This window comes from Microchirus variegatus, assembly GCF_963457635.1.
Source record: "Microchirus variegatus genome assembly, chromosome: 2".
Taxonomy (NCBI): domain Eukaryota; kingdom Metazoa; phylum Chordata; class Actinopteri; order Pleuronectiformes; family Soleidae; genus Microchirus; species Microchirus variegatus.
Genome location: NC_139803.1, coordinates 7,399,599 through 7,417,224, shown reverse-complemented (window position 1 = coordinate 7,417,224; position 17,626 = coordinate 7,399,599). Strand labels below are relative to the sequence as shown.

General features: G+C 42.8%; 1 protein-coding gene across 1 annotated transcript in view; it reads right to left on the bottom strand.

The window, feature by feature from the left end:
* Positions 1 to 854: 854 nt before the first annotated feature.
* The window catches only part of rapgef6 (Rap guanine nucleotide exchange factor (GEF) 6), a 90,424-nt gene continuing 73,652 nt past the window's right edge, over positions 855 to 17,626 (bottom strand). Inside the window, exons 19-33 of the mRNA XM_083910740.1 lie at positions 17,351 to 17,365; positions 14,308 to 14,548; positions 11,688 to 11,855; positions 11,390 to 11,605; positions 9,992 to 10,203; positions 9,411 to 9,534; positions 8,278 to 8,301; positions 7,081 to 7,301; positions 6,744 to 6,917; positions 6,485 to 6,634; positions 6,274 to 6,393; positions 4,622 to 4,892; positions 3,014 to 3,570; positions 1,923 to 2,279; positions 855 to 991 (exon numbers count right to left, since the gene is read on the bottom strand). Coding sequence (XP_083766866.1) covers positions 969 to 991; positions 1,923 to 2,279; positions 3,014 to 3,570; positions 4,622 to 4,892; positions 6,274 to 6,393; positions 6,485 to 6,634; positions 6,744 to 6,917; positions 7,081 to 7,301; positions 8,278 to 8,301; positions 9,411 to 9,534; positions 9,992 to 10,203; positions 11,390 to 11,605; positions 11,688 to 11,855; positions 14,308 to 14,548; positions 17,351 to 17,365 — 2,873 coding nt within the window. The 3' untranslated portion in view covers positions 855 to 968. The remainder of the gene's footprint in view (positions 992 to 1,922; positions 2,280 to 3,013; positions 3,571 to 4,621; positions 4,893 to 6,273; positions 6,394 to 6,484; positions 6,635 to 6,743; positions 6,918 to 7,080; positions 7,302 to 8,277; positions 8,302 to 9,410; positions 9,535 to 9,991; positions 10,204 to 11,389; positions 11,606 to 11,687; positions 11,856 to 14,307; positions 14,549 to 17,350; positions 17,366 to 17,626) is intronic.

The window sequence follows — 17,626 nt, the reverse complement described above, 5'->3', positions numbered from 1 at the left end:
ACACACACTAAACGAGCAATAAGACACTTGCCTGAGAGTTTCTTTTTTTTTCTCCCCCCTCTTCTATAAAGCTCAACAAAGTTTAATAAGTGCTAAACACAAACAGACATGTTTCTCGGCTAAATTCAGGAGTTTAATTTCCGCTTTTTCCTGAAAAGGAAGTTGGGGAATATAACGCAAAGTGGGCTTCTCCTTCCTGACCTCAAGTGTTTGTATTTTTCTATGACGTTGGTTTGATAGCAGTTTGTTTTGTGCATCGGTCACTGATGACACAGCATCAGTGCCAGGCTTTGATATAAATGTACAAATATGTCAATATTCGTCTACATTCATCCTTGTTTTTCGTGTCGACTGCAAACCGCGAACAAAAGCAGCAAAACAAAAACGAGCAAACGTCTCTTTTATCACGTTCTGTCCCTTTGCTCCTCCTCCTTTTCCCTCACTCACTATTCCTCACATAAAGCTTTGCAAAGCTCCATAAAAAGAGTAAGAATAAAAACCAGAGCGACTTTATACAAAGAGGAAACCACTGTACAAAGTTAAAAGTGTGTCAAACACAGAGCCAAAGAAACACCTTGAGACGAGAGCTTTGAGCACAGAGTGGAGGTAACGTGGTGGTCTGTTGTTTGTCCAACTTCTTCTCATGAGGCATCCTTGTTGTCGCTCATTTTACTTCTTTTATTGTTTGTCTGCCTTTGCAAGAGTTAAAGAAAAAAAAAAAAATCTAAAATCTTCTTTGATTTGTGTGAAATGTTTTGTTAAAAAGAGACGATGGCGTATGTGTGTGTGTGTGTGTGTGTGAGTGAGGAGAGAGAGTTTGGGTCACCACAGTGGCGTCACACTATGAGTATGTGCTCTAACACGTGTTGACCACAGGCTTCTGTCTTTCTGTCTTTAGTCCAAAGCCTGGTCAACATCACCTGGTTCTTGAGTGAAGAGATGAGTGGGAGAGAGTGACGACAACGTCTCTACACCGCTGATACCTGTTCATCTGGAAAAGACAAAAGAAAAGACAATGTTTGAAGACAATATATCATTAAATATGCTGATGCTTGAATTTGAATATTGTGGAAAATTTCATTTATTTCAGTAATTCAACTCAAATAGTGAAACTTGTGTATTATATACATTCAATACACGGACTGAAGTAGTTAAATGTGAGCCAAAATCATCACAATTAAAAGAAACCAAAAACTTAAACGACTTCAGTCTGTGTGTATTTATTGTACAGCATACACAAGTTCCACTGTTTGAGTTGAATTACTGAAATAAATGAACGTTTCCACAATATTCTAATTTATTGAGATGCACCTGTGGTTTGAATTTAGGGTTAACTCAATTGCAACTATAGTCTGGATTATCCATTTTTAAAATATTCACGTCTTGATAGCTATGGCATTACTTTCTTTTTAATTTAAATTAATGATCGAATCGTCCAAAAATATTGCATTTTAAATTCAACGGTCGTAAATTAAAAATGGACGTAGTCTTCCAGTGATTTGCTACTCAAGTACAACTTCGCAGTAGAGAATATATTGATTAGCCACAAGAGGGCGACATTACCCCAGCCATAATTACTAGGTTCAGGTCTTTTCAATGTAAAATTGTGTTAATTTTGTTAATTTTTGATGCAATTTAGAGGGCAATTTAGTGCTAATCTCAAAGCTTCATGGGCGTTTGTTTTAAAACTGGAAATGTATGTACATTTTTATATATCTACACACCTGTTTTTTTACCCAGAGAATTTAATTTATCGACTTCTATCCATATAGCAAAGAAGGGCAAGAACAAACAACATAATAACGTGTTGTGAAAACTAATTATGGACTTCAGATTTAAGTGAATAGTTAAAAAAAGTGTTTTTAGTGAATGAACCAATAATACTCTGTTGCTATATCACTGTACATTCTCTGGAGACGTACCATCCTCACTGTCAGCAAGCTCCTGTGGTGGGAGGCAGATACTGGACGGTCTGGAGAAGCTCTGCGTCGACCCCGGCGTCCGCACCTCCTGATGGTGGAGGTGATGGTTCCCCGCCAGCCTCCGCACTTCAGCCAGAGTGCCGGCTGCTCCGGGACTCTGCAGGAGTTTGCTCCTCTGCAAGGCCACGCTGTAGTCTGGAGGTTTAAGGTGAGGAGGTCTGGGCAGAGGACTTCCTGGACCACCCACCACACCGTCCGTGAGGTCAAGATCCCCCAGAGCCAGACCCTGGTAGCCTGGAGGAGTGGGAGGGGGAGCTCGGTAACGCTCATCCTTGGCGGGGGAGGTGATACAATACACTGGATGGAGGTGTAGATGAAAATAAAGGAGGGGTGGAGCGATGGGGAAGGTGTGTGGGTAGATACAGTGAAGGGAGGGGGAAGTGAGGAATGGATAAAGAAAGAGGGAAATAATGGTAAAATTAAATAAATGTGATGTTTCACTAAGAAATTATTCAACTTAACGTGCAAAAGAAAAACAAAACATAATGAAATGAATGGCAGCAGCAGCAGCAGACACAGGCAGAGCTACAACTAACGAGTACAGTCACGACTAAAGAATTATTTACCAAAAGAATCCATTATTTGTTTGGTATTTTAGCGCAAAATGTCCAAAACTTGAATTTGTTTAATTTATAGCAGATGAAAAACAGCTGGAAACTGAGAATCTTTGACTTGAATGATTAGAATTTCTGTCAGTTAATTTCCTGTTGCTCAAAGACTTAAATACTTGGACCATAACACTGTCAGAACTCTTCCCTCCTTCCCTAGAATTAGATCAAATCAGACACTAAAATGAAGGGATCTAATGCTACAAAATGTCACACTTGAGTGTTCGAACAAAATCAAGCAACAGGAAGTGGCTCATATTCAGGAATGATTTGGTATTCGTCAGTCGTCAGCCGTTTTGTGCTCAGCAAAGCTTTCAAAAAAGCCTGAATTCTATTCCACCTACTTCCTACACAACCACAGCCCCCCCCCCCCGCCCCCAGCAGGTGTTCACACAGACTCAAACTGGCACCCTGACCCCTCACCTATCAGGCCCTTCTCTGTGCTTGAGGTCACGGTTTTGTAGGCAGGGTCTGTGCTTTGGCCTCCTTCCTCGTTGGTGGGCGAGGAGGGGCGCTCTGAGGTGTTCCGCCGCTTTACCGTGCCGTAATTCCCCTCGTAGGTGTCCGACAGCGAGCTGGACGAGGCCCAGCTCTGCCGCGACTGATTGGACAAGTCCGAGCCGGAATCTCTGGTGTTCTGTTTGGCGGCGCCGTCGCTGGTCCACGCGTGACCCGCAGCCGCGACCTCTGCTATCGGCCCGGTGAGCTGCGTGTGCTTGAAGCCGCCGCCGCCGCCGCCGCCCAGGTGCGTGTGCGGCAGAGAGAGCGGGTGTCCGTGGATGCCGTGGTCCCAGGGCCGGCAGGATGAGACGGGGAGGCTCTGGAAGGAGTCGTGGGAGTTGGAGGAGCAGGACGTCCAGCTGCCGCGGCCACTGTCGGCCACCGAGTCCAGAGAGGTGTGGTCCGGAGTCAGCTCCTCTGTGGAGATGGAGGAGGTGAAGGTGGAGCCTCGTGTCACGTATCCACGCGCCGACGAAGAACTGGAGTAGAGAAAAATAAGAGGGTTAAATATTTAATAGAGAGGAAAGAAAAATGTCCTGGTTTTCCAACCAAAAAAACTTCCTTTTCATAAAGCAGCAGTTTGATTCCCTAAATGGTTGTTACCGTAAAAATAAGCCAAAGTCACATGTCATAAAACAGAGTGAGGCTGTAATATAATACAATATCAGAAGAGAAGCAGACTGATTATTTTGTAGTTTCCTTCTTTATAGGACACAACGGTCTGATCATAGAGTGACAATAAACAAACTGCAGACAATAAAAAACGGAGGGACACATCGTTTACGATTAAAAAAGACGCCTGCATGGAATGGAAACTGATAACAAAGAACAGGAGGAGAGAGGAGCGCAGTAAACGTGTGGGACGCTAATAAAAAACCTGGTTTTGCTTAATGTGCTTCCTGTTCTCTGAGGTTTTAATGAGGAAAGGACATAATTGGAATCCAGCAGGGATCAGCTGAAGGTAGCAGAGCTTAAAGTGCTGGTTAATACACACACACACACTCTGATGCTGTGTGGTGTCTTTTTTGCTAAGGTTGGCTACCTGGGAAGGTTTCTAAGGATTTTGTGTGTGTCTGAAGCTCTGGGGAAAAAAAGACATGGACCATTTTAGAGTTATAGTCCAGAATATCTTGTGTTTTCAACCTTCACACCGAGGGAGGACTCTGACCGGTGCAGTTTCTTTCATCCTGCACACTTTGTCACCAAATATCTGGTACGTCATGAAGGTGTTTTGAAAAATGCACGTGTGTTTACCTCAAAACAATCTTAACTGCCAGGAAATACGTAAATGTGAGCGCAAAGTTTTCTAAGCTCAAAAACAGACACAAACACAGAAAAGTTGTCAGAAAGATTAAAACATACAATAAATGATAATAAAAAGTGTTATCCTGATATTTAACTCTATGTAAGAATGCACTGTATATACTGTAGGTATTTATTTAAACAATTAAAATTGTATCAACAGCACATAAGACAAATTTAGTGTTGTTCTATATTGTCTATCATTAGTGTGTGTGATTTGTGCTTCACCTTGTGCTGGGCTGACTGATATCAGCGTTTAACAGGGCATGTGTCGTCGCCGCCGAGCTCTCAGCGACTGGAACGGTCATCGCGTTTGCCGTGACGGCGCCAACGTTAGCAGTCGTGGAGCAGACTCTGCTGCTGCTGCTGCTGTTACACCGGTCGTCGAGTCCCGGAGCTGCCACAGAGTCGACGGAACAGATGCTGGAGCGGGAAGAGATCTCGCTGTGACTGGAGTCTGACAGGTTGTCTGCTTTACCGGGCGGGAGGAGAGCGTAACCTGGAATAAAGATGAGGAATAATAAAAAAAAATTAGCATCGCAGACATGCGTCATTAAAATGAGGTCAAATGTGAATCATATCAGTGAAGAAAAAGCAAACTCAAACAAAACAGATTGATGATGGAGAAAATTATTCAATATGGGCCTCTTTACTTGAAATATTTATCCGTCTGTGTCTCTTTTTTTTGGAAAATGTGCAAATAATGTAAAAATGAAGTGTCCTTTTTTAATCACAATTAAAGAACTATGCTAAAATTGTAGTTGTAGATTGCTGTAGATTCAACAATACTCTCACTGTCTCAGTGTCACGTGTAGTATTTTCTACAGACACAGTTTAAAAAATGAGAAGACGTGAGGAGTTAAACACAGGAATAAGCGTGAAGGACACTGTTGAACTCAACGTTTAAACTTTATATAACAAAGATAATGTTGAACTACATCACCTGCAACTGCAGGGGAACTGAATGAACATGGCAATAAATGGTGAATAAAATCACATAAATGGTGAACACGCCATGTCACAGAAACATGAATATTGAGATTTGATCTCAAAGGATGTTTCATACAGGGAAATAAATGGGATTTATATGTAATATGAAATCAGTGGCAACACAATACAAAAACCCACAGGATGATACAAACAAGGAAATGCTGTAGGAAAACACCTGGAATAAGTTTGTCATCACTGACTTAGTCAACTTTTTTCAAAATTTGCTCTGAAATGAACTGAAATGATCTCCTGGAACACTTTAGAAAAGAAATGCTTCACTTTAACATGGCTCTTTCTCATAATGAATTCTAAATAACAGATTCATTACAACTAGCTGCGCCTGAATCACAGTGTTTAACTCTATCAATCATGTTTGCTCTTGGAGGGTCTGTCCCTGCAGAGCCAGAGGAAAGGGTTGGGGCTGAGCGACCTCCTGGCTCTCTTCTCTGCTTGTCTTAGTCTCTCATCCTCGGGTAAGGAAACCGCACCATCACTCGGATGTGGTCTGAGGAACACTGGCCTCTCCCTGGACTCACTCCTTTCCCTCTTTTTCCTGAACGGTGACATGTTACTCATCCTGATGGGCGACTCTGGGAGATTTGGTCTGAATAAATGCTTTGGTCGTGAATGAGACGACAGTGGACTAAGAGGAGACTCAGTGTTGAGCTTCTCATGTGTCCCTGTCCATTTCTGTGTGGGGCTTCCTGCTCTTGCCCTCCGCAGCATTAGTCCTCTCCCTCTCCGTTGCTCTGAAGGAAACATTATCTGCTCTTTCTCTTTCTCCACTTCAGTTCCTTCTTTCTTCTCTGTCTGATTCGCTCTGTCCCTGCTTGTCTCTCGACTCTGCTGCCGGGTCATGAGGAGGAATCTCCTGTGGAGGAGGGCCCCACCTATGCCGTAGCTGCGCAGGCTGGCGGTGCCGGCCTTTGTGCTGGCGTCGCTGGTCAGCGATGACGACGAGCCCGACAAGTTCATGTGGTTGGAGTTGTGGGATTTGGCCACGCCTCCCACTGTAAAGCAAGGGAGGAAAGATAGAAGAGGTTAGAAAAACTGATGGCACTGCATGTAACGTCGCTGTTATTTCTGCGTTTCATTGCAAACCTTTGCGTGGCGAACCCTGAGGCGAGACCGTGGGGCTGGAGTGAAGGGAGGAGATGGTGGAGACGGCGTCATCAGACGGTCTCTTGCTGCTCCACTCCTCTGACGAGCTGACGGGAGGTTTCTTTATCACCTGAGGGGAATTGTTTGAGTCTGAAGAGGCAATAAAGGAAAAAAAAGAATAAGTTACAGAGACAGAAAAACTAGATTTATCGTTTATTTTAACATGTAACGCACTGATTTAATGCACAGATGCACTCACTGGGTGTGCCGATGTCCTTGGCCGTGCTCTTCTTCCTCAGTGGGTTCAGCGGGACCTGGACCTGAAGGACTTGTGAAACCCTGTTTTGCGCTTTCCCCGACGGCAAAGCCGACCGCAGAGACACCGGAGACATATCTGACTTGGTGGAACGTCTCTCGCTCAAATTCTTAGACACTGCAGGACAGGGACAAAAGGACACGTTCAACCTCCATGCCTAAAAAAGCTCTTTTTCCTCATACAGTAAACTGAAATTATGACATTATTTGATTCAAAAATATGTCATAGTATGCTATTAAAGCACCTAGAGTTAAACCTAGTTCTTAAATGTGTGACTCACAGGTGCTGTAGGCCGGCTCACACTGCAGAGACATAATCTGATGTTTCTCCTCGTCCGTCTCCACCATCAGATTAGACAGGTACTGCTTCACCTTGCGGGCCATCTGCGCGTCCTCGTACAGCTTCTTGGCGTTGAGCAGCGAGCTGCGGCGGACTCGCTTCTTGTGGGCGCCGCCCTGCACGTCCAGCATGTTGGAGTTGGTGCTGCCCTGACTCAGAGACCTGGTGAGGTGTAGGTGTAGATGTAGAGAGAGAGGAGGGAAGAAGGGGACCAAAAGGGAAGGAATGAGGACGGATAACGAGGAGCGGAGGACAGATGGAAGATAAACGATGAAGGAAAGACAAGAACGGAAAAAATGCACATGGAATTAAGACGGGAAACAAACAGGTGGGGGTGAGAGAAGGAGGGGAGAGAATGGTTAATAAATCAGTACAGTGGTCCATAAATGCAGGCAAGGCAACGCAACTCCTCTGATATAAAGTCTGTCAACATTTCTTTGAGTCTGTGCACAGAATATATAAAATAAGGACCATGCAACTGGGAAGTTCTCGTGGACGTGCCATGCTATCACAGAACAGCAGAGCAAAAAGGGCGGGGTTAGGACACAAGATGCACAAAGATTTGATATGTGGGATATATGTCAAATAGAATCTGTTAACATTTCTTATGGTTTGTTTCCCTTTGCCTTTACTTGGTAGGGTTTAAAATGCAATGTTTTAAGCTGTGGATTATTTGTTACCATGGAAATGGCACATTTATTCAGTTTTCAGTTCAGTTTAATGACTTCTTCTCGTGTTTTGTTTTTAGAAGTTCAGGTTCAAAGGTTTTCTCGGTGGCAAAGACTGCTTTCCTAATTTGTCCAATATGTAAATTTGTATTTAAACCAACAGTAAAAGGCTAAAATCCAAATTAAAACTACAGTAAGTGTTAATTGAAGCTACTATAAGACTCTATGAACATGGCAGGGTAATTAAAGGGGGTTAAATGATGGACTTCGGGTGAATGGTCACTGCAAATGAAAGGGTTAATCACACACAAGCACAGGCACGGACACGTGGATACACTCAGATGATGTTAAAGTGTGTGTGTGGGGTGGGGGGGGGGTGGACATGCAGCGTTTATGGTGGTAGGGGGATGCATTTTTTTTTGCTGGTCCAGACAGAAACAGGATGAAACTGGTACCAGGACAAAACTTACCCTAAACTCTTCCACCTCTTCTTCCTGCAAGCAAGAGGCGTGAAGATTGAAGCGTGACTTAAGGACAAAGTTCAAGGGGATTGATTCATGGGACAGGAGGAGACACAGAGACTATGTCGAGGGGACGCCATGCCACCACACACAGTAAATGCTCGGAGATGGAGGGACACCAGAGGACATCTGTTCTATTAACCTGAGGAATCTGTGTGTTTGAGCCACAGCTGAAACTTTTCTGTCTAAAATAAGATGTCCTCAGCTTGCAGTGTGGAAACAGTGCCTGAAGGGGGCAGTCATGCTCTGCACCAATGATGGACCGTGAGCAACACACATACACACACACACACGGCGTGATGTACAGGACAAACTGAGGTTGGTGTCAATTCAACTTCCATTTCCAGGCATGTAAATGACAGGAAGTGAAGAGGAATTGATCAAACCAGACCTCATGTGAACGCTTGATCCTGCAGGTGAAGGATTCAGGATTCAGGGTTGGTTGGATGGTGGAGGTACATATGGTGGAATGGTTCCCCTTTTTTTGCCCATAATTGCAGTTGCTGCTTTGACTCTAAACCTGGAAACTACCCTTGTAACGCTGGACTTTCTACGTTCATGTGTGTTTCTGAGAAATGTCAGCGTGTCAGTAAAACTGGAAGAGCCAGTTTCAGAGATTCTCAAGTTTATCAGTTCAGAAGTAAATTCCACAGATAATATGCAAATGAACCCTTGCGTGATTATTTATGGCTCTTAAAACACCACTTGCATGTTTCCCTCAGTGCGATATTGTCTTTCATAAAGCTCTGAAGTTTACTTTTTTATGTTCTCAGTAATCTCAGGCTTTCTAAATCTCAAATTGGTTTTGCATTTTATCTTTACTTTTGACCGTCTTTGCTGCTTTAACACCATAAATGTCCCCATTGTGTGACCAATAAATTACTATCTTATCTTATCTTATCTTAACTAATCTTAAAGCCCTTATCTGTCAGAATTTAAGGGAACATGACAAGCAATGAGTCATAAATGAGGAATAAATCAATTATGCAATGACATATACGTCTACAAATGTAATCTCTGGTGAATTAAACTAAGAAACTGGCTCCAGAAGCAGCAGCATTCAGTTCAAATAAACAACCAACCTCTGTCTGAACATGAGAGCGGGGTCCATGTTGGCAGACGTCATGCGGACCACGTGTCGGATCTCCTTAGCGATCATCCTCAGCTTCTCAAAGTTCACGAGACCGTCGACGTTGGAGTCATTGCCTGGGAGAGCAAATACAAATAAAGTAATGTAATAATCAATGATTCATATTCTGGAACATAAAACATAATTTAATAATAACATTTCTTATCATTGCAAACAAGCATTTTTTTTTTATTTTCTTACTCATATTTATATATAGACATGTCATTTTGCAATATTTAGAGAAGATATCAAGAGAACGGATTTCCCAGAATTTGAAAATTTATAATTCCATGCTTTTTGCACGACATGCAGATGTGTTAACATAGAAAGATATAAAAAAACGACAGTGCAGCTTTGGCAGCTTTGATAAGAAGAGAGATAGGGAAGTCTTAAGCAGAAGTAAACCATCCTCTGTCAGCCTGAAACTGACATTCTGCTCTCCCCAGAGGAAGTAGAGCATCAAAAGAAAATGAAGCAACATGTGAAAAGCACACGACATTCTGTCCTCTCCATTATTATTTTTTTTTTTTTTACCTTCGTGTAAAAAGGTGAGGTCCTTCTTGACCACGGGGAACAGCGGGATGATGGGAGGCTGCATGCTCTGGCTGCTCAGGATGTTGCGGTACTTGGACATGTTCCTGGACGGGTCGAAGACGTCCTGCAGGTCCCCGAACAGCTTCTCGTACTTGCTGGGCAACTTTTCCCACGAGCTGCGCAGCCTCGCCACCGGAGCCAGGTTCAGACCGCTGTGCGAGCGAGAAGAGAGGCACGGGAGGCAGAGATAAATAGGTTATGGTGGGAAGAGAGGAGGAGGAGGTGAAGACGCAGGAGAGGGGGATGAGGAAATAGGAGAAAGAAGACAAAATAAACTTCAGTCCGCCCCAATCCCAATCAAAATCCTCTGCTGATTTCTCCTATTAAAGTATTTTTCCTCTTACTGAAATTGACTAATTTGCTCATTATCTATCAATCCCTCATGTACCGCTTCAACGACCTAAGTTTTCCTCACTTATGCCAATGCTGTAAGGTCTTTTTTTTTTATTTTCTCTGCATTTCCTCGCATGTTGATTAGTATTTAAGGTCAAATTTATAATCATTTTGTCAGAGGACAGTAAACTAAGTATTGAATAACCATGTTTTTTTGGGGTCAATTCAGTGACACATTAGTGGAGGGATGTACCAAATAAGAAGGTCTACTATTTTGTCACGGCCCCGCCGTCACTTATCACATACATTTTTTTTATTGCCTATTTTCACACAGCCACACCCAAATGATCACACTTTTTTTTTACAGCAGCCACATTACAGGAATATGTACATGTTATTTTATTTAATCTATTAATAGGCAAAGTGAGCCAAATATCTGATCCCTCTAGCCAATGTTTTAAAAAATATAAACAAGACACAATGACAAAGAAGTGTTCCTTTTTGTGTCTTGTACTTGTTCTGAACAGTGTTATACATAATTCACAGACGATGAATATGAAAAACACACACATGCTATCTGCATGTGTTGTTGGGGTTTAAACCTCAGAGTTCAGGCAAACAAAAGAGGCCTTGAGGAAATTACCAACAGCAACAAACAATAAGTGTTGCTATGGGAGTCTTTTTTTGTTTGCTTTGTTTTTAAATGATGGAAGGCTTCAGGAGCAGCGTCTGTGTGGTTTGGGACATTTGAGGCTCATTCAGGGAGCAGACAGGAGGGAGGTGAGGGTTGGTGAGGGTGAGGGTGCGGCTGGTGGTAAGACTCGAATCTCCAGAGAATGTGGGGAAGGAGGTGGGAAAGCCAAAGCTCATTTGGCTCAAAAAGCTGTCAAGGGACCTGGAATCGAGGCTGACTGTCGTCACCAAACAAGAATACTGCTCTGGTTCGGCTGCTAAAACACAAGTGAGGCTGCAGGACTGAGAAAGATGATGAGAACATGCACACACCTGATGATGGCGAACATGGAGTTGAAGTTCTTGCACTCTCTGCAGTGCAGCGCAATCTTAATGAAGTGCTTGATGGTCTTCATCCTCTTCAGGGCATTTGGCTCCTTCAGGATCTCCGTGGCGACCCAGAAGGTCTCCTGGTTTATCACCTCCTCAAACTGCTTCAGATTGCCACTCCCCACTGAAGAGTCCAGTTTGAACAAGTCGTCCACGTATCTGGAAGCCACACCACAAAGTGTATATAATGTCAAATTACATCTTATTTAGATTCATGTTGGATTAATAAACAAGCACTTACTCTGTGGACTCGATGTTCCTGAAGAGCTCAAAGTCTCTCATGGAGAGCTGTGCAGCGACCTCCATGGTGCTGAGCTGCAGCAAAGAGATCTGACTCTCCCTGAGAAGGTCCTGGGCGTCCTCGTCTGAACACAGCGTCTCCGTCTCCATGTTGTTCTTCAGGTAGTACCTTAAAGGTGTGGAAATCAGTGCATTTTCTGATCATTACGAGGTCTTTTTAATGCATAAATGATTCAATAATCCGCAACTTCACTTTGACATAATTGACGCAACATCATTCATATCATTTTTGAGTGTTTTTGGAGCTTCCACATGGACAAGATCTGCAGTATCCTCAGATGCTTTAGAACAAACGGCAGAGAAGTGGGTGGACAAAGATCCAGTGTGCTGATAAATCTCTTAAATGTTCCTCTAACTCACACACTTCCGCCTTTTCAATCGCCACATTGTGTGTGTGTGTGTGTGTCTCAAACTTCAGATTACTTTCAGGGAAGGGGAATAGCACTCTCTGATGGTACTGACAGATTACAGCCATTTGTTTTTATTATTTTGAGCTACAAAAGGTTTAGTTTAAGAGAGTAGAAGAGGAGAGAAAGCAACAAAGATGACAGATACAGGAATGAGAGGGAAACTATTTGTTTTTTAGCTGGAGTTTCCTGCAGCAAATCGTCTATTTTAACCTCATTATATGGTATGTTTATAAATTTAAAGCGCTCATATCCTTTGTTCCTCAGCCACAAGACCTTGATATTTCACTATCAATATTTAGAGTTAGAAGAAAAAAGCAGAACTAAAGACTGAACTGTCTATACTTACACTACACATGTTGATATTATACATTTTAGCGCTGATAAAATGCAGACAAAGATAAAAGAGGAAGCTCTCGCGCAAAGATGACAAGAGAGGAGGAGGTGTCCAGATGAGAGGAGAGAGGAGGCAAGAAGACAAAGGAAGAGGAGCAGAGAGAGGGGATGAGAGGAGCTTACATTAATGATGGACAAAGTAGTGCTAAGCAGATTCAAGCGAAGCAAAGTGACTGGAACCGAGCCATTCAAAATAGCCACTGGTGGTTTTTCTGTGTGTGTGTGTGTGTATCTTACAGTATATGCATTTTGGCAGCATAAAGGAGGCGGGGCCTTTTGTCAGCCATCAGTGATACACAGAGAGAGAGAGAATCTCAGTAAACACATATCTGTCAACTGCTTCTAATAAACACAAACATTGCACACAGGGCGCTGAATACACACTAAATACAGAAAAACACTGCCAGTGTGACAGTGTATTGTCAGCGTGTACGCAATGTCGACAAAGTAAAGGCAAATACTTGTTTTGGATGATGTTTCCTGCTCATACGTCAACAGTTAAACATCTATTTTCCTCTCAATATTTCAGAGAATGGCAGATTTTGTCAGCTAGTACATCGCCGTGCACAGTAACTTGACCCCTTTTCAGTAGCGCTACTGTCCTTGTCCCAGTATAGAAACCACGAGTGGGAAATTGATTTATTGAGCGAAGTGTGTCCGCATCTGCTTCGCTAGACGGCGATAGCATTCGGCCGTTTTTTTTCCGACCAACACGACCTATTACGTTACAGACCAAAACAACTTTAGCTGGCACTGAGGTGGTACAATAACCATGTGCCATCCCATATCCTTCTAACATCCATTGACTCTTGAAGCAGATATCAAATGAGTGTTGTATGAACAAGAACGCGTGCATTTTAGTTCTAGAATACACTGTTTCGTTTCTGTGTCAGCAGTGCACGTATGCAGAAGGACGTGACTGTGTCTGGCTGTGTATGTAAATGTGAGTGTATGAATAATTCCAGGAGTACCCTGCTGTCTGCTGAGGGCTCCACCACCCCCAACCCCCCGACAGAGGATGAAATATTTATGCTAACCTAGTTGGAAAGGGACTGACGAGGGGACACAGGAGGCAAGAAGACAGACAGACAGACAGAGAGGGGGGGGGGCAACCCTGGAAAAGTGATGAAGTCATTTTAAAGCTGACTTCATGGCTGTCGCCCAATTATCCTTCATGTCCTACTAAGTCTCATCTTTAAAAGAGAATGTGTCTGGCACCCAGAAGACACACACACACACACACACACAGTTAAACACATCATCACTGAATAAAGACTAAACGTCCACGTAAGTGATGCTGAAACTATTCCACTGTGTCCACAGTCAAGTGAAAACACATGGCTCTCCTTTCACGTGTCCTGGCGGCACTTTACCAGCTTCACAGGAAGATCACGCTTAAATAAAAATCGCACGTGTTAGGTTTTTAAAACTGGGATAAAACTGCAGCTTCTGCTCAGCAACACTTGATCTACGACTGAAGTGAAATGGGATCACGGTTCTGAGAAGAGCTTCTGGTCGTCAGAACCTCAAGCCAGTGATTTATACTGTGTTATGTGCATTATAGCCACACTAAGTGACTTCACTTAATCACAGAACAGTAACATGTTTCTCTATTAAATGCTGTTATTTGAGGCTTATTAATGTATTCTCAAAGGACTCCTGACAGCTGCTTTGTAAGCCTCAGGCATGTGCACGTGCTGCTGATATGATCAACTCCTAAGAATGAGATTTTTCTGGTGTGATTCTTAAGCTTCTTACCTGCCGTTGAGCTGGATCCGATCAGCCAGTTTGGAGAGCTGGTCGGGCAGGCGCCGCTGCTTTATGACGCCCTCGGGGCTGACGGACACCTCGCACAGCGAGTACGTCTCGGGCGCGGCGATGAGGCCGAACTCGTTGACGGTGTGGGTGACGACGTCCTTGGCGGTCGTGTCCTTGCTGATTATGATGTAGCAACTCTGCTGGTCGGCCTTGAACACGCGGATCACCTGGTCAGGGATGTCTGGAGTGTGGAGAGGAAGATTGACAGGTTTTAGTCTGAGAGCGTGCAATATAATCAAGTTTGTGACACAATAAAACAGCCATCTTAAAGCAATAATTACACAAATGTTTGAATAATGTGAAAATAATGGAATCTGTGACAGGAAACCCATACATTTATGATTTCCTTATTTGATTTTCATCACATTTTTATTCTTCAAGAGCTTTTAGGTGACAAGAATTCATATTTCTGATATCAGTGCAACCAAATTTCCAAATTAATCACTACCATTACTAAATAATCACACTGTTTAACCAAATTACAATGCATTTCCTTGCCTTGTGGAAAAATCATTAAGTATTTCTTTATCAAAGTATTTCCGTGTACTTATTTCTGCAAACTGCAACTTCTCTCCATATTTACACACACTTAAAGAAGGTAATTTGTATATTTATTATGTTAATGGATGTTTTATGAGCGTGTCACACATCACAAACAACTGGCATGCCTCGATCACGGACATTAAAGTCACATTAAACATGCACACTGCAGCCTTCAAAAGGCACACACACATAAACAAGTACAGAGACAGTGAAGGAATCGCCAGAAATGAGCTTAACGTAACCTTTACGAACACTAACTGAAATAGGAACTGCAAACCAAGAGTCATTTCACTACTGGAGATCTGAGAAGGTGAAATGATGTTAGGCTACGTTTAAAGCTAAATAATTGAATTAAGTGTATGATGTAACGCAAACCACTTAAAAAGCTCTGAATGCAAATATGAATAATTCATAAAAACAATACATAAATCTTGTTTTTTCAGCGCACTATATCATTGTTTAATGGGGTTAAGATGACAATCAATAGCAAGAAGAATATTTTATATGTGTGTGTGTGTATATACTGTATATACGACCACAATGAAGGCCACAATGTGTGTTGTTAAATAGCAAACGTTTCCCCTGAGTGACTTCACTGTGATCACTGTGTTGGTCTCAGGACGAGCCCATTAGCCCCGAGCAGCTAAAGAGCTTTAAAACAATGACTTATGAACACTGCACAGTGTCAGAGGGAGATGAGAGGGAGTCTAACAGAGGAGATGAAGCCGTCACACAGCTGCAATATAAGAACAGCTCTGCAATGTCAGAGTTTGGTCGGACGCTCACACTTCTCTCTCTCCAGGAGTTAAAGAAAGAGATGTTTTTGGGTGAGAGTCCAAGGAAGGACAGGTGAGGAGGAGAGAGGAGGTCAATGTGATCTTTAAATGCTTTAGACTTAGAAAATGTGCAGCAAATAACTGGGAGCCACTTTCATCAGTCATCAGGTTCAGTGAGCTGATCAGTGTCATCATTGACTGTAAATCCATGGTTCAAATCAGAAATAGAATTCTACTGTACATATACCAGGGCATGTGGGCTCGGACTGGAGTGCGTAGAATATGAAACAAGTGACAAAAAAAAGAGATGATAAATTAAATATAATAATGATTAGAGTCACCTTATCTCTCGCTCCATCTAATTTTATTTCACTTCACCAGTGTGTGAAGTACGTGTGAGGGTGAGAGAGCAAATTATCTTTTGTCTTAATAAATCTGCTGACTTTGCTCGGTACAAAAAGTTTGAGAAGCACTGATCTAAATCATCTACGGTGACAGAGAATTCAAAATATTCAAGATTTCCTGATGATACTTTTCTGGGCAGCAACACCCACATGACCTGTAATATTGATTTTATATCATAAATGTATACAATATTTTGAAATCAAGCATCCCAACATCTTATCTAAGTTATATAATGATGTTTTCTGCTCTGCAGTTCCTGAATCAAAGTCTTATTTAAAGACTTCAGACGGTTGTTCCGTTGAAACTCAGAAAAACTGCATCACAGTAGAGTTGTAAGTAAGCGTGCATCCTTCTGTGTATGCACTCCATGTTGTTGGTGCAGCAGCAGCAGCCCGAGCTCCTTGTTTATGTGCAGCAGGGGCGGTGAGGGAAGGGAAAGGCTGAGTGGAAGCTTAATGCTCTGTGTCTCATTAAGCTGTGATTTGTGATTCGAGTGTGGAAAGCTCTCAGCTAAATAGCTGGGCTATCATATCCGGTAGGGAGGGATGGAGGGAGGGGTTTAATGATGGTTAATCTTTAGGACAAGCCGCGACCTGACCCCCCCCCCCCCCCCACAGGAGGAACGATCATCCAATCAGTTACCGTCTTTAATCAGGTATCATTCACTGAATTTATCGATGGAATGGAGCCAAGGAGGATTTCTATACAGGAGAAAATGCAGTCTTTGGTTTTTCGCAAACACAGCACTACAGCGAATCTACAAGACTCAGCCGCCTCTCGCTCTTTCCCAGTGTTTGCCAAAGCCTTTCCCAGTCACTCCATCATACAGTTGGAAGACATAAATCACAAGTGAAAGCATCCAGAGAGAAGGGCAAGGGTATGACGGCTGGAAGTGCTCAGAGGAGAGTGTTGGAGGTTAGTTTTCATTGAAAAATATCCCTAAATGTTTCTCTTACAATTTTAAAATTAAAATAATTAACATGGTGAATGCGTATGTGAGTGAAAATCATGAATGGAAAGAGATTAAAATGTCCTCTCTCTGTAAATCACACAATGTGAAAGAAAGACGTCTATAAACACAGTGCAAGGCCAAAAACACAGAGCTGGAAGGATGCGGTTCACGGACACAGAAATGCAGAAAAGAACCCACACACACACTCTTGAATCAATGAAGAACAAAGAAAACGTTGGAAGGAGCAGTTGTGAATAATCTATCGCAGCACGATCAAACAGTGGCACAGAAAAGTGTTTATACTCACAGTACAGTCCCAGGGCTTGGCAGGCAGGAAAGAAAGAGGAGGAATAGAAAACACAGTGAATATTGGGAGTAATTGAGAGTGTGGGAGGTATAACGAGAGGAAGAAGAAGACAGTGGTAAAGCCGGGGAAACACCATGACAGAAGAGCTAATTACAGGCAGGGAGGAGGGAGGACCGTGGACTTTCTAAAGGACACTTAATCTGAGTCCCTGAGAAAACGAGAGGCGAGCGTGACTCATCGTCGAGTCGACACAAAAGCTGTTTAAAATCACAGAGA